This window comes from Phalacrocorax carbo, chromosome 4 (assembly GCF_963921805.1).
Source record: "Phalacrocorax carbo chromosome 4, bPhaCar2.1, whole genome shotgun sequence".
NCBI classification, from domain to species: Eukaryota; Metazoa; Chordata; class Aves; order Suliformes; family Phalacrocoracidae; genus Phalacrocorax; species Phalacrocorax carbo.
The window spans coordinates 15,182,741-15,200,218 of NC_087516.1; the positions used below are offsets into that span (position 1 = coordinate 15,182,741).

At 40.4% G+C, this 17,478-nt stretch overlaps 1 protein-coding gene across 3 annotated transcripts in view; it reads right to left on the reverse strand.

Annotated features, from left to right (window-relative positions):
- Window positions 1-17,478, reverse strand: part of SLC2A9 (solute carrier family 2 member 9) — a 114,564-nt gene that overhangs the window by 92,134 nt on the left and 4,952 nt on the right. For all 3 annotated transcript variants that reach the window (XM_064449137.1, XM_064449139.1, XM_064449138.1), the window contains exons 2-4: window positions 14,265-14,363; window positions 8,082-8,242; window positions 1,247-1,371 (exon numbers count right to left, since the gene is read on the reverse strand). In XM_064449137.1, the coding sequence (XP_064305207.1) occupies window positions 1,247-1,371; window positions 8,082-8,242; window positions 14,265-14,363 (385 nt within the window). The remainder of the gene's footprint in view (window positions 1-1,246; window positions 1,372-8,081; window positions 8,243-14,264; window positions 14,364-17,478) is intronic.

The window sequence follows — 17,478 nt, forward strand, 5'->3', positions numbered from 1 at the left end:
AGATTTATATCTATCCACAGATAATATGACTTATCTTCTCTGCATGTCGAATTACTCTTGCACCATTTAATAACCATGGGATTGTTTATCTATTACAGATATGCAGTGATGTGCATAGGCTGCTATTTGATGAGAAGCACCAAAGGTTACTCAGAGATGAGAATCACCAGGAGAATGGATTTTATATTTTAAATTTGTTCATTCCAAAGCAACCAAAGTCACGTTAGGACTGGTGCAGGCAAGGGAAAAAAATACCAACCCAATGCATCAGGCAGAGAGCACAGATACCGTCAGATGAAATATTTTTACTGTAAAAGGTATTAGCAGATGTTACTCTCAATACAGGCTTACAGTGCCAATGAACTCTTAATAGCAGGCATAAAACAAGGGCGAGAATGCTGCTCAAAGCCAGGAGAAAACAGACACAACACCCTGCTCAGTACAATGACAATATTTACAAAGCTGCAGAAGTTCAGTTATTTGGTGGCAATCTGAGACAAAAATTAGCAGTCAGCACCAACATTACCAATGAACTTCATGTTGCAAGTGACAGACACATCCATTTTCAAATGGTAGCTTGTGCTTGCTGACAACATAGACAAAACCTGCCCGGAAGGGGGCTTAGCAAAGCAAAGGCCAAAGCCCGTTCCATTGTTTAGAATCAGGCAATTACACTGAGAGGGTAAAACCATCTTAATTCATCAAGTCTGTCTCCATGTTAGGTAAATATTTCTCACCATCTACTGATCTGTGAAGTCTCCGAGAGCCTCACTGCTAGCTGCACGACTATTTTGGTGCACCAGTGCCTACATGATTTACTTTTAAACTGGGAAGACCATGTCGTTAGGAGCAAATGACGATGTACCAAACCTTCCATTTAATCCTACTGGTATTAGCATGGGATCCATTAGCTTCTAAACACAGAGCAGCAAACAGCTTTAATAAACAGATTACACTGTCCTAGCCAAAGGATTTTCATGGCATGAAGACAGATGCACTCTACCAGGGCTGGAAGAGGAAAGGGGGAAGAACAACGTGGCTGGACAGCAGTGGCTAGCATCCATTCCAGTGTCTTCTCCAAACATCAGATCCTCCGACCTCTATTCTGCTGGTTTGCCCAAGAGAAACCAGTGTGACTAATCCCTGAAAAGCCTCTTTAATGTAAAGAAAGATCTAACTGGGGGAGAGGAGAAAGATTATGCATGGCACCAGCATTTTGGATATGTACAGCATGATAAAAGCTTACCTGCGTCAACACCCATTATAATGCGGCCCAGTATGAGCATTTCAAATGACCCTGCCAACAAGGCAAAGGACATCAACAATGCAGCTGTCACTGCGAACACATTATTGAGGAGCAATGTACATTTCCTAAAAAGAAAATATATTTTATGTAGACATCAGCATGACAATAGTTAAATCTAGTCATATTCAAAGCACTCTAGGCAATTATACTTAATTATCCATAAATAAAACCAAAAAGGGCCTAACAAACACTACCTCTTGCATGTTGCATAGAGTCCCAAAGTACAACACTATACCCAAATGGATACAGTTCCAAACTTGTGCCACAGCCTTAAAATAAAACATATCATAGTTAACTAAAGAGCGGTACTTCAAAGGCATGGCAATTACCCATCCTAAAAACTTGAGTGCCATGCCGGAGACTCTGTATATGAATATAAACAAGCATACTCTGGGTAAACGTATGTATGTAGGAACCAGAGAATATACTTCAAACAGCAATAAGCTGACATAACTATAGGCATTCTTATGCTACATATAGTTTTTGCCATTTTGAGAACTTCCCAACACTGACATATCTATGACATTATAATTAATCCTTAAACCCATGATATTAAAAACATACACTGAGGAAAATTACTTACTACTTGTAGAGTTAGAAAAAACATTTGGGCTCACAGGAGTGATAAAAATCAACCTCCTTCCAAAAACTGTTGAAATTAACTGAAAAACTGATTTACACCTTCTCCCCTCCCCCCAATTTTTAAATTATTTAATTCTATAGCAGTCAAATAAAATGTGAAAAAATATTTATTTCAAAGAAAATAAATGTTCTTTATGGAAAATTATTACTTTGTTGAAAAAATACAAAGAAAATCACAAAAATATATTTTTAAAATTTCAAAGCATCTAATTTTCTCATTCATACTATACCAACATCTGTATTTCTTAGCTCTCATCTTACAGAACTTTCTGCTCTAGTTTGAGGGACTCATTAATTCAACAGTGACTCATAAGCCTCATAACTTCTGCAGAAGGAAATACTTTACAAAAGAAGTTATATGTAGGATTTGATGGGCCTTTGACAGATTCAAGCACTGACATCCAAGGTCTTATTTCCTGAACACATGGAAGAGTGGTTGAAGTTACAAGATCAGTAGCTGTGCTGCAATGATTCTTTATTGAAAGATGAAGTAGAAAATCCACCCAGAGAACCACGGCTACCTCTCTCCACAAATATGGATTTAAGTGGCTTTTTCCTACATTACAGCCTGCAGGTGAATGGCTGGAGAAGCCATTATCATCTGGTTCAGCCTTGTGAGCGACTGAAAAGTTTCTTAAGATTCCCAGGCAGAGTCACAGCCAGGGCTGGGAAATCTGCCGGAGATGTGCTGGCCTCTCCCCAGCACATCACAACCAGATAGCTTTGCATTACATATGATCTAACACAAGACAAAACACCACCATTTTCATAATTACATGGCAAAAGAATGATCGTACCCTGAGTTTTCCATCTGTGAGTCACCTCACCTAGTTCTACGTGCTAAAGCAACAGAACTTTGTTTTTACCAGTCACATAATTAAGCACAGTCTTGTTTTGGCTCTAGAGGCACAGCTCAATACTGAAGCCTCCAATCCCACTCACAACATATGAAGAAAACGACTGATTTGAAAACTAATTTGCCTGGAGATAAACACCACTGATGAAGTAATATATGAGGATTCTATTAACTTTGATAGTAAATGGCACAGGCTGAAAATATACCAATTTTATTAAAAAACTGAAGTGGTATTAAATTTGTTAGTATTGTCAATGGACTTTCAATCTCTATATACTGTAATTTCCATGCAAAAGAAGAGCAATGACCAGCAAGGCTGTCTACCCTCTTCTGTTCCAAAGCAGGCAGTCCTCGTTCTTCTTGAGTTCAACACGTAGGTACCAACCAGAAATCTCCCACCCACTGAACCAGTCATCCAACTTGTTACAACAGATCAATACATTTTTGATAGAAAATATTTTTAATATTTATTTTTTAATTACTTTTCCTGTTTTCTAGTGTTTTTTTAACATTGTTTGAATAACATTGAAGATCAAACAATGAGATGCAACATAGCTGTCAAGCATGATGACTTTACCATTTGAAACAGATTTTTCAAATGGACATAACTTGAGAAAGCTAAAGAGTTATAAATAATGCCAGAAATGGAAACAAAATGTTCATTCAGGTCAAACAAGTGCTTCATCTTTCATCTTTTTACCAAAAAGTGATTAATCTCAAGTTATTACTTTCTTCTTCTTTAATTTAAATAAAACCTACAAAATATTTATCTTTTTAGAAGTTGGCCGTGACCCCTTATTCTATGCAGCAAATAACAGAAAAGTGCAGCCTAACTAAGATAAAAACAAAACATTTTGTCTTTGCCAGATTGAAAAAAAAAAAAAGAAAACAAGAAAGTAAGACACTGTTTAGAGTTTACTGTATAAAGCATGTAAATTTTTGGTAATGAAAACACTGTGCTGGGTGTCTGTCGCAAGGTTTTGGAAGTGAAGGGGCTGCAGCAGCAGCTTCTCTGAGGAGATCGAACATGGGAATAATAAGGTCAGTAGAGGAGAAGGTGCTCCAGGGCTGAGCAGGTACATCCCCAGAGGGACTGTGGCCCATCGAGGACCCACGGTGGGGTCAGCAGAGGGAAGTTGCTGCACTCTGACTCCAACCCCCTGTTTCCTCACTGAAGGGACTGAGCATGATTTGCAGTCACAAGGGGGAAGAGAGGAGCCTGCAATGATGTTCAGCCTGGGAAAGTGGGAGGAAAGGTATTTCAACGTTTGTCTTGTTTCCCAATACCTGATCAGTAATGAAATATTTATGCTAATTGGCAATAAATTAAGTTAAATTCCCCAAGTTGAGCCTGTTTTGCCAGTGACCGTAATTGGTAAGTGTTTTCCCCTTCTTTAGTTTGATCTATGAGTCTTCTCACTCCTGTTCCTCGTATTTCTCCCCAGTTCCCCCCACCCCACTTGGGTGGTGGGGAGTGATGAACAGCTGGGTGGGTGCTTTGGCTGCTAGCTGGGGCCAAGCCACCACAAACAAACAGTGGGAACAACTTCTCGTCATAGCTCCTAAGAAAAAAAATACAGCAAAACCCTCCAAACTCCCCACGATGTCCGAGTTTACTTCCAGTCAGGTCACATTATATTCAAAATAGCTACAATTATAAAAAATCCTACGCTTTCTTGGTCATGTAGGCCAAAACTGTACTACCTTAGCAACAAGGCATAGGAAAAAGAAATCAAAAACCCAAACAAACCACTGCTTGTATAGCTCTAATACAAGGGATATAAAGATACCACACTTAATAAAGCACTGCAGCAGACACCTTCCCTTGGGAAGGTCTAACCACTCTTGCCAGATAACTGTTCACCACACCTACAAAATATAAGTGTGCAAACTTCATTGCTAAGCCACCATAAGAACAGACACACACTGATGTGTTGGCCAGCCTAGTCCTTTCTCTCACATTCCAAACCATAAACTGACCAAGCAATTGTCCAAATGATACATGAAACCTATTTAAGTATAAATGTCATACCTAGTTCTTACAGAGCACGTTTCATTTTCAGTCTTGCTGAAGGTTATAAAGCACAATAGCATCCCTATTTCTATAACTGGGTAAACAGAGGAACAGATAGTGAAGTGTACTCAACCTAAAGCTAACATGCAAAACAGCGCCAGACCTGGGAAAGGGAACCTGGACTCAAGTTCCAGTCCAGAGACCCACACAGCTCTGCTGCAGCTATTGCACTAAAAATACTAGACTAGCACTCACTTAGATACGAAGATTTTTATTCCTTCCATTCAAATAATTCAGAATTTTCTCCAGCCAAAAGAAACAAAGCATTTTTGCATTCCAAAAGGAAGATGCTTTCAAAAACTTCTGATTGAGCATGGGGCATTTGTCAGAAGCAGCTACATCCTAAGCCAAACAGTAAGTTTTGCAACATAGCGCCAAAACTGGTTCTAAGACTATCTGTACTGCTGCAGGAATATAACTTCCAATCCTGTGCTCAATCTGAAGTAGTCCTAAAAGAAGAACTGACATAAATCAGTTTCTTACAAGCATTCCTGCTGAGACAGACAGCTCACCCATCAGCTAGACAGAAAGAGAGCTAAACTTTAAAGATTTTTTTCTGCCTTTCTCATTTTTAGGCATTTTGGATATTGAAAACACTTGAGAATCTCTTCCTCAGAATTGTCCCTGCCTTTTTGCAAAATCACATATGATTAATCTCCCGTAATTTCAAGGTTGTCATTTGCTCTCATGATATTGGATAGTTCCAGAGGCCAGTACAGAATCCTAGCAACTACGTGCCCTCCACGGCTGCAATAACTTTAATTAGGGATTTGAATTAATAATCCTTTCATCTAAAACTTGCAACCAGGAAAATGATAGAATTAAAGTTTCATCAAAAATATATTGCTGTCTCAAAATTCAGTAATAAGAAAACCTCTAGAAGCTCCACTTGGGAGCAAATATGATACCTTATACAAAAAGTACAGTAAGGAAGCTGGGTGTTTAAATAACAAGCTGTGTGTTCTTTAACTAGGTGTTTAAATAAAAGGCAGTAACAGATTGAATACTGGATCACCATTTCAACTACAGCAGATGCCTTAAGAATAATGAAGTGGTAGCATTACTAAGGTAATCCAGATAATTTCCCTTAATCGCTTCATACTCAAAATGGGTCCCCGTGCTAGAGTGAAGGCCTTGTCTCTCTCCTGCAAACACCTCCCTAGAGATGGCCTAAGCAATCCACTGAGCGTATCATGGGTGTTCAGGATACACAACAGCAGCTGCTCTTTGGTAGAAGAGGAGAATTTAAATTATGAAGTGTCAAAGCCACATTTGAACATGGAACTTATGTGGATGAAGGTGCTCTCTGAAGAAATTATATCTCTTGAAGTAAGTAGGGCCTAAGACTCTGCTAATTTGTTATTAACCTTACAGCAATATGAATCAAAGGGGCTCTTTTTAAAGTCATACGTTATTTCTGGCTAATGTTTTTGATCCTCCTTAGTTCATTATTCTGTGTCAGTGTAAATGGAGATGTGCTTCATCATACATACAACCCTCCAACCTACACTTGAACGATTTAACAATGAAGTATTTTATTGTTCTGTCAACATTTCATAATATGCTCCTCAATCACCATACCGATAAGTCAGACTGGTCTCCTAGACCAGATGAACACACTGCAGTGTTAACAGCAAACAAGAACCACCCTTTGACAAGCAGCCTTTATCCAGTGTCCCTGAGAGATGCAATCCCTTCTCATCCCTAATCGAGTACTCATACACCATATCTATAAGAGAGCTATAAGTTTTCACAGTTTAACAGGGATAAACTTAATAAACAGGACAGAATCTGCAAACTTTGAAGCTCTGCCCTGGAAATACGACCTGCTCCCACCAAAGTGTTATCAATACGACTGAGATCAGACACCACTGTAACAAACCTGCACACAAAGCTGTTCTTCACCAAAAATTCAAGCCTTCTATGAACCCATTTTTTACTTCACTTTTTAATAAAGTAAAGAAGACTCAGCAACAATTCTGGGAATTAATCAGTCTGAGTCAGGCATAGTTTCATATATTTAAGAAGTGTATAAAAGCCAAATTGATTATTTGGCAGAAGAAACTGCAAACCTGAAAAAAACAATGTGACTATGAAAAATGTTTAAGAACTGAAAATCAAATGGTAGAGTGAAGGGACAGAATAAATTAATGACGAATGGATAATAGATTTACTGTAAGCATGAAATGGAAGAACCGAAAAGCATGCTCTTTGAGGTGAAAACTGAGCTGTGGGAGCTGGGAGAATGACAAACAGGTCTAGGAGAGTACAACCTAAAGTGATGGGAATAGTAAAAATGTAGAACAGAAAAGTGAGAACAGTGGAGGTAGATGCTTATATTTAAGCCTTCTCCAGTGATTTAACTGAGCAAAAATTATCAAATGATAGACAATTTACAAGTAAGGAAAAGCCAAAGGAGCAGTTAAGATGAATGCTATAATGGCTTTTTCTTTTCCATGCCCTTCTAAATATACATAAATTACAAATTACTTTTAAACTTCTCTTCAGAAGACACTATGAAACAAAAATTTGACAGAAATATCTAGTTAGTACCTGCAGAAAAAATGCAAACACACACCAGCACAAACATTCCTAAAATACTCATATTCCCTATGTCCAAGACTTGGTCAAAACTGCATTGCATAGAGCAGGGAAGGCATCCCCAAGCTTGGGGAAGACCAAACATGAACTTCATCCTAGTTTAGTCCTTCAAACTGTATTTTAAGTAGAGACAAGGGGAAAAAAAAAAAAAGAGTAGATTTTTATTACCATATGACAACAAATGTTGTCAACAAGCAAACAAGACATGTTGATAGATTTGTGTACAGTAATATATTCAGCAGGCTCTAGAAACAAGAATCTGCCAATCTTTTGTAAAGTCTTTCCTATTTTACAGTATTTTCCTTTTGCACTCTTGACAATTCAACCTCCTTGACATCTCAACCCACTGCCCGTTCAGAGCAAATGGCTTCTGTAACTCAAATGATGCAAAGTCAGGCCAGAGAGAAAGGTGCTAATTTTACTCTTGGAAATTTGGAGCTTTCATAATTTGAAGTTTAAGTTTGTATTCTGGTGAAGAGGTTTTTTTAAAAAAAAAAAAACACACACAAAAAAACAAACAAAAAAAACCCCAAAAGTAAAGCCTTTTAAAGAGACCAAGTGAGAAACTGCCTTAGAAACTAAAATTTTTCCAATACACTTACCGTCCGAAGAACTTCACAATTGGAGTTACAATAATGGCACCCACAAGGCCACCAATGGCAAAAATAGAAACAGTTATAGACCAGAGGAGAGTCAGTGTGCGTTCATCCACTGAGAAGCCATATCTTCTTTCCCAAGTTTCATTGTAAAACTTCTTGATATACTGAAAGAAAATACATGTAAAAACCACACATTAAGAACGCTACTGACAGAAACAGAATAAAAAAATCCAGTAGCTTGCTTGCAGGAATCACCCTTGCTTTTCTATCTCCCTCCTCCAAAAAATGGGGCCTCACTTCTAGATGCAACTGCAATACAGACTAACTGAACCTACAGTTAACTAGATGCCAGTCATAAACAAGGTGGGGAAAAAAACACAGGTATACACGAATGTAGAAGGTTTATAACAGAGAAACTGCTATAAAGCAAGGACTTAGCTTGCCAGTACAACATTAACAACAGTTTGTTTTAGCCTTACTGTGTACATACATATAAACATTCCAGACCAAACTGGGGCTAAGGGCTCATACACAGATTCACAGAATGGCTGAGGCTGGAAGGACCTCTGGAGGCCATCTTGTCCAACCTCCCTGCTCAAGTAGGACCACCTACAGCCTGTTGCCCAGGACCGTGCCTAGAGGGTTTTGAATATCTGTAAAGGAGGGAGACTCCACAAAAATCACACCACCCACGCTTGGCAAGGCACTGCATGTCAACTGAGCTCCACTCACTGCTCACATACGTACTCTTAACCTCAGGCAGGTGATGATCACATCCTAGCGTAACAGTTTTTTGGACAATGGACAAACCAAGCGAAACTGCACTGCCCAGCATTTGCAATGACTTTTAAAAAAAGAATAGGCACAAATGCTTAATCGGTAACTACCAGTGGTCAACCAATTTGTTGAGTCACTGATCATTAATCACACTCTTACATTAGGAGAAAGTAGTTTTACAGTTTCTTCATGGATCAAATAACTCGGAAATAAAAAAGAGGGAGGGAGCGAGGCTCCAATAGTTCAGAGAAGCGAAAATGTCTTTAAAAAGTTGGTGAATTGGCAGAAATGCAAAGGTAACAAAGAGGAAGGGAGTTGCAACCAACTCCTGCCAGACAGCAATATGACTGACAATAAGAGAAGAGTTTGGCTTGTCTTACAGGACACAGCACCAAGTGCCATATGTTGATAGGTTTGGGTGTTCTGGCGAGAGTTCACATGTAACTTAGGAAATTCCCTGGGAAATGTTTAAAGAAGCTTTAAAAGTTATATAAGTAGGAATTATTTTGGTAAAAGCCTACACTGTGCTCACCATGAAACTACATTTTTCTCATCCCTACTTTATGTATCAGTCCTAAAATGCAGATCTCAGATTTGCTCAGAATTAAGAGCCTTTTACCAGACTATATTTTCCAAAGGACAGTATTGTAAAAGTGACTCTATAGCAATTCTTTAGCATAACACTAGGGAAAAAAAAATTAGAGTGAATTAGAGTGAACTGGCATTCATGGATTGAGGGAAGAAGGGAGGCTGTGTCCACTTTTACGCTATATTTATGACATTGCCGCATCTGGCAGCCATACGAAATCAAGGACCTACTAAGCCAAGCAATGAAAGATAATATTTTTCTCCCAAAGAATTTACAGCCAAGACAAATAACTTTTAGCTCCAGTATGACATTTTTACATAGTCTCTGTATCGCTTGCAGAGACATTGCCTATTTACTTTCTTTTTAGTCAAGCTTCCTCATTTTTATGCTGTTCCCACTTCAAAATGAAGTAAAGCTCTGATGCCACCGTGGCATCTGATGTTCTGGAGAGGTTACAGTACCAGGCAGTCACTACTGCAGAAGCGCACAGCATGCCTGTGTAACACACTCACCCGTTCTGTTACCACTGCCTGACAAGCTCTACAGTATCACAAAGTTTATTCTTGGCACTTTTCCCCAGTTTCTTCTCAGATTTCCTCCAGCATGTCATAGGTACTAAATTAGCCTGGGGCAGGACTCAGCAGTATAAGCCTAACACCACATTTTCCCTGCTCAAATGAGGAATTTCAAACTTTAGGTATTCCAGCCTTGGACAACTGGACTATTCGATTTGAGAACTTAATTTAGTTTGAAACACTACCTCTCCACCTGCAAAGTACCTAAGGTGGAGGTAGATTGTACCACTTACTGTCTTCTATCAAGTTTCTTGTAGGCCTCTTGTGCCCTGAATTAAAAGTTAATTTGGTGCTTGGTCCATTTAGAAGAATCTCACAGTAAACTTTCAAATGAATCTGCCATTAAATCAAGTAATATATCTTACCTCTTTAACACCAATACTCAGATTATATTTAGATTCAGATACCTTCTTGTTTATCTGAAGCTCATTTCTGATAGTAATGAATACTAAAAAAACCCCAAAATTTTTAGAACACTATTAGCATTTCTTGCTAATGATAATGGCTAAAAATAGTATGCAAATTATACTCCCCTTGTGTTATGACTAATTTTCTCAGCAGAGCTTTGTTATTTACAAGGAGACATCTGACAACTGCAAATATTCAAGAAAATAAAGTACAAACACTCAATAGTAACAGATAAATGTGCTGGCATGTACATCACCCATGTCTGGATTCCCACTGCCAATAAATAGGAAGCTAATAACACATACAGGCTTTGAAAATTAAAACCCAAAGAACAAAACAAATCTGATCCATCAAATCCACTAGATTTGAATCCATTGAATTCTGTGGAAATGCTCCTTTGAGATTTTTGATCAGTTGTTCGAACACCACAAATGGCATAAACATATATAGAAAAATTTTAGCCCCTAACCAAAGCCTACAAGGAATGGTAGCTGACCGATACCAGTATCGTGTATTCTGCTGCCTCAGTTCATTAAGGTTCTAGGGTGGGAAATATAAGGGGCATATAAGGAATATATATAATATACACACATATATAAAAAACCAAGGTATATATTTTAAATATAAGGGAAATATTTTCCTTGTCTTTTTAACTATAAATAACTTACATCAAGGGAAGACATGAGCTGGTCTTTAGAGAAGAAAAAGGACCTTACCCATAGTTACAAGGGTCATTCCCACATAGTGACAACTATCCAACTGGTTGACACAGGAAGCTATATGTTTTTGCCATAGTCTCGCTTTCCTCATATCAGCTCCAAAAAGAATACACAGCTGCAGTGTCTACAAGAAGGGGGCATGGGCTGCGTGGCAGTAAGTAGCAGAGACTTTGCTTCCCACACCGAGCACAAAGCGCATCGTTGTTCTACAGACCTTGCCCACAATCAGTCCATGGAATGAACTGTAGAAATTCAGCTCAGAAAAAGACAGCTTCAACTTGAATACAAGTTAAAGCATTTCTCTTCCTACTGCCAAATGCTCCCATACATTTTTAATAAATTCTGGTTACTCTTTGAACAAGCCCATGGAGACTTTTAATTCTGGATTTCTCCTGTGGAGAAGCACTGTGTGCAGGTGGAAGCACACCTGCAACGGGCAACTGCTCTTTCCCACAGAAAAGTAGGGGACTGAGTGGGAAGCAATCTCTGCTCCAAGCAGAGCTGGCACAGTTTATTCCTCCCTTGCAACAAAAAGGAAGTTGTACTGACTCTGCCTTACGGGGTGACCTGCAGTAAAGTTCACTGGTGAGAACTGCAGTCTGATGAGCTGGCACAACTTTCAGCACCAAAAGGGAAGATACACAAGAATTTACAAACAGTTCTTCAATACTTCAGTCTTCCAATGAACTTCCCCCCCCAGCTCAGTCATTGTGATGATGTGTTCAGTTCCAGGATCCTGGAAACACTCCATGTTTTAGTCAACAGTCATTACCAAGCATTTTTTCAATACCTCTCAAATCATCATACAGTCCTTCTCTTGGAGGACTTTAGGCATCAGAAGGAATTGTACTGAAATAAGTAGGGGCAGAAGATACTCAGCATCCTGCAGAGAGATGCTCATACAAGGCAGGCTGTAAGCTGCATGTCACCAGAACAAGTCATTTGTCCTACCAAGTTTATAAATGAAACTCAGCTTACAGCTTTTAGGAATTACTGCACTCCCAAAATAACCTCTTCCAAGAGTGCTGTTTATCTGCGGCTAACAGCTGCTCCCCTTTGATTTTCTTCAGTCACCACACATCAGTATTCCTGAAGGGCCACCTTGCAGAAGACTGATTTGGTGATGTACAGGAAGGAAACAATGGAGCAAAGGTTCCTTTTCTTGTGCTGCAAGAAGCATAGCTTTGGTATGGCTCGCTCCTCCCCATCACGGCTATGAGCAGAGCCCAGACTCTTCCCTTCAACCTGGTCACTGCAGCTCTGGTGACAGGGACAGGAGGATGGTTTGCCTAGGCAAATGGACAACACAGATTAATCCCAGGGCTAGAGAGAGGACCAGAGGCCACACTGGTATTTTGCTCTTGAACTACACAGCTATGTATTCCTTGTCAGTAGGGTGAATAACTAAGACTGCTCCTTAGCCCAAGCTAATGTACGGCTTAACATGAATAAGGAGGACACAAAGTTCTCAAACACTGCAAGACCACACTGGAAAAGGGCAGACTTCATGCATACCTGTCAACAGTATGACCAAAATCATCAACACAGTGCCCAGTTTCAGTCCAAAAGCAACAGTAAATATTTCAAACAAAAATGGAAAATCCTGGAAGTGCTACTAACCACAAGGCCTGGAATTTAGCACTTCTCACAGTACAGTTGCACCTTCAACCTATCCACTCGCACTCTGGTCACCACTATAATGTATCACATGGTTTAAACCCGAACATTTTGAGTATTGCCAAAGAGCACATCCTACCATCCTTTCTTTCCTTTACTCCTGTAGAAAGTGGCAGGAAAGCTCTGATTATCAGGATGGCCCATTTTTTAAATGAAGCTTAAAAGTTTAGAAACCCTATCATTCTCGCTGCTCTGTTGATAGTACCAATACAGTGCAGGAAGGATGTCTACCATCAGGACAATCAATAGCATGGCCCACAGAATTTCAGCTTCCTGCTCATTTCTTCCAAGCCATGTTTATCTTCTGATGACTGCAAATTGAAGTGATGACTTAGACATGTCATGCTAGAATAAATATCCAATCTGTTTAATCTCATGTTATGGGTTCAAAAAGTACCAGGAAATTCAAGAAAGTTCCCAGCAGTTACGAAGGGGACAATTCAAACTTGTACACAGCGAGTCTCTTCCTGGTCCTTTGGGCTGTCCATTTACCAAATAAAATACACAGATGAAACATAAACTTTTTAAAAAATGATTCTTTCCTTATTTGCATAAATATTGCATCCATCTCTAATGTGACCAACCTGTTTAAGTGGAAACCTAGCCACACATTATAATATGAGATTTCCATAAAAGAAGTAGCTTACCTTTGGGAAAGAACTATTTTGAAATGGGATTTCCATAGTTAGTTCCCCAAATTTACTAGCTACTTTTCTAAAACAGTGTTGCTGCAACTCCACTGAACTGCTTACTGCTGTGCTTGACTGAATTAAAAGGATCTCTAGACAGTCTGTGTAAAACCAAAACGTTCAGATTTCCATTTGTGAAAGCTGATATTTTAATAAAATTCCCCCAAATATTGTAGACTGATTTCACAGTACTCTATTCATCAGATCTATTCCATATGTTGCAGCCAACAGATGGTCAACACAGCAGTTTTGAATTCAGAACCAAACAAGGCATCACCATGAAACACAGAAGAAGAGGCCCATTATTTAAGAGGAAGCCAGAAGCATTATTTATAATATCTGTACTGTGGGAATGAAATGTTGTGCAACCCTCCAGAACTGAATGATGTGAACAGAAGTTGCTGAACATTTACACAGAGCTACCAAATACTCACTAGTCAGACAGACAGACTATTAAAAATACCTTATCATGCAAAAGTGTGCAAGAAGATTATAGTATTATTCTGGGCTTGGGGAGAATGAGAACCAAACCATTTGCACCCACTCACCTCAACAGCAGTGTTTAGTTTTCCAACAGCTACTGAATTTAAGTGAAAACCTCATGGACAGCAGAAAAAAGCTTTCAGGCAAATGAGATTTAACCTCTTCTACTACATCAGGAGGATTACAAAAGCAGGATATTGAGGAGTGCACACTAGCTGGATAAGGCTGCCCTCTACCGATATTCAGATCCAGTTTTGTCAGTCACTTACCGCTGCAGGAGCGTTCACCACGGAGAGATTGTAACCATAAAGAAAAGACGACCCAAAAGCACCAATTAAAGAGGCTACAATAAGACTCCCAGACCAATTCTGAAAAACAAAGAAAAGATGCAGCCATTGTTAGTATACTTTAAAATGTACCTCAGGTTTTAAACATTCCTTATGCTATCTTGCACAGCTCCTGCAGGCAGAGCTCCTTGCTGCAGAACGGCCTGAAACACTTACCCTTGCTACAATCCAAAGAACAGTAAATTTGAAGTGACAGCATCTCAGTTAACATTTACCGAGGCATAACTGAACATTTGAACTTCTTTCAACCTCACAGATTTTTGCTGCAAGCATCCCATCAGCCCCCTCACCAAAAAAAATAAAATGCTGGAGAAGCGTATTCTCAGCAAAGGAAACTGTTGGCAACACACCAGTAACATAACGACACAAGGAGTAGCACATATTTGATGCAACAGGTCTGTGGGCAGACCTGACTTAGGTGAAAACCTGTGAGGTGGTGTGCCCCCCACTGCCATGTATATAAGGATTAGAGAAACTGTGACCAAACATACTAAAACGATGCCTACAAACAAGGCTTTGTAATCCACGTGCAGGTCTCCAACAGTAATTTGCTGCCACACATACATATACACACACACTCCGGTGGAGATACCATTTGCTCTTTTTCCCCAGGGACACACCTGTACCTCTCCCATTCCAGCTCTCCTCCCTCCATCCCCCTCATCCTGTTTTTATCCCACCTGTGCCAACAATTTCTTCTTCCACACCAGCTGTTCAATAAAAGACTGGATTGCTTAGATACTGGAGTTTCAGTTAATTTGAGAGATTTTGCATTTTAGGGTCCCTTCCACCTTCCCCAGTACTACTTCCTGCCACTCAGATCTCCTGCTGCATTACAGAGAGTGGCAGAAGCGACCATTGCCATTCCCAAGAGACGTTAAAGTTAGTGTTTTGGTGGCTGGTTGGTTGTGAACATTGTTTTGTAGACTATGGAAGACAACTCACCTTTCTTGGCTTCTGAGTACATTACAGTGGATGGCTTTTTAACATGTTTTGAATTCAAAAAAGAAAACAAAAACCTCTAGTAAGAATTAGAATTTCAGGCACAGCTCACTGTCTTGAAGCCTCCATCCTTTCAAGGGGAGGAAGGTGTGCTTAAGGATGCTAAGGAAGCCTAACAAATTCAGCTTCAGTTATATAACACAGCAGGCACAAGAGGTTAACGAGTCAATGCATTCTATCCACCACACAAAGCTCTATGTTTGCTTTGGAAAATGAAGATCTGGAGCATGAACTACCTTTGTGCAGCTAGCACATGGCATAGCAGCAGTGACGATGGACTGGAACGAGCTCCACCAGCCTCACAGGCAGAGCAGGGCAAGCGAACGCCCCGTGGCTTGTTAGCATGTACCAGAGCTCACATTACACACTGTTGTCGTAGACTCACTATGACACGTGGGGAAGGGATGAAATTCTTGGGTGCCAGAGCATACAGCCCAGCACACATGGGGTCTGGCACGCTCCATAGCTGCCGCTCCCGGGGGCTCAACTCCCTACTTCAACTTCTTCTGCACAATGTGGGAACTTTTTAAGAGATTACACAGTTCATTAACCAGCCTGTTTTCAGTCAGGTCAGGAGGAAGCATACAGGGTGAGGAGAAAGCCTCCTGTAAGAAAAATACCCCGGCAAGTTCATTACATAAGCCAAACACAATTTCTTACTATTAGTCAGCTTCTTAAAATGAACCTGCCACACACATAAAGCTTTGCACCACTACTTTGGTAGCAAAAAGCAGAAATTTTGACACAAGGCTTTATTTAGCTTCTGGCGATAACACCTCATATTAGGTGTCCATTATTTCTCTACTATGCACAAGCATTCCTACACTTAGGAGGAATTGCTGCTACCCTAACGATGCTGAGGAGAATATTCCTGGAGGTCTACTAGGCTGCTCCCAAAGGGTTCACGAATGATAAGTGCGAGTTCACAAGTGCTATGTGGTAATCTTGATACAGTATTGCTAAAGGGCTCTGCTGCAACAGTGCAGAAAAATCTTGCAAGCAAAGCGATTTGGATCATGTAGCCTCGTGTATATTGAAAACTCCAGTGAATGCCTAAACCTTTCAGCACAAGCAAATTATATGCACAAGGGGCTAAGTGGAAGATAATGCAGGACAAATCACAGAAGTGCTGCCAAATTAGAAAACCCCACATCCACTTTATTGTCAAGTGCTGCAAATAGCTGGGTTTAGAGCCTACTTCAATACCAAGAATTTTTCAAGTGCACAGCCTGCTGCAGAAAACCTCAGACTTACTCAATTGAGTTTTATAGTTCCTAGAACACCATCTTCAACTTCGCCATGACCTGTCTCCTCATATACTATTTTAAATATTTGCTCAAGCTTCAGCAATACCAGATAAAAGATGAAAGGACAACGAAACAAGAACGTGCAAACCAAAAAAAACAACCTCAAACTGTTGCTCAGAAAAATATCAACCCTGTGGCAACACTAGGAAAATAAAATAAAATAAAAAACCTAACATGTTTTACAGTGACTGGGAAACAAGACGGCGACTATGCCTCCCTCGCAGGTGCTCCTTCACTGCCACCGCCACCGCCACGGCAGGCAGGTGTGACCGCCACAGCAAGAAGCGTTCAGCCAGGAAAGCTACATGCCAGTTCGCAGCAAAGGCCTCCAGGTTCCTCGGAACTGCCTGCTTGCGAGAGCCCGCAGTCTTGGTCTTACCGCAGATCCCAGGGCACCGTGGTCCGAGAGGTGCTTTTCCCAACTCCCGTCCTTGTTCAGCGTAGCATTTGTGTCAACTGCTATGAACCTTAAATGGTCTTTTTAAATGCACGCCTGTTTGCATTTCAGTTTTCAAAACACGGTTTAGAACACCGTATTTTGGCTGATTAGCTATAACCCCCTTCTCGGATTTAAACACACGTGCAAGTCCACGTAAGGAAGTTTTAATACTCCTAAACGAGTACTGCTAAGGCTTCCTATTGACACCGGGAGCCTGGACTGTGGAGCCCCTTACCTGACACCCTTAAGGAGACCCACTTTCAGGGAAGCACCGAGGACGCGGGCACTCCGGAGCGCAGAGCCGGGCCGCGCCCCGTTGGGCGCCGCCGCCGCCGCCCGGCTCCCGGCAGGTGCGCCCGCTGCCGCGGCGCTCCCGCCGGTCGCTCGG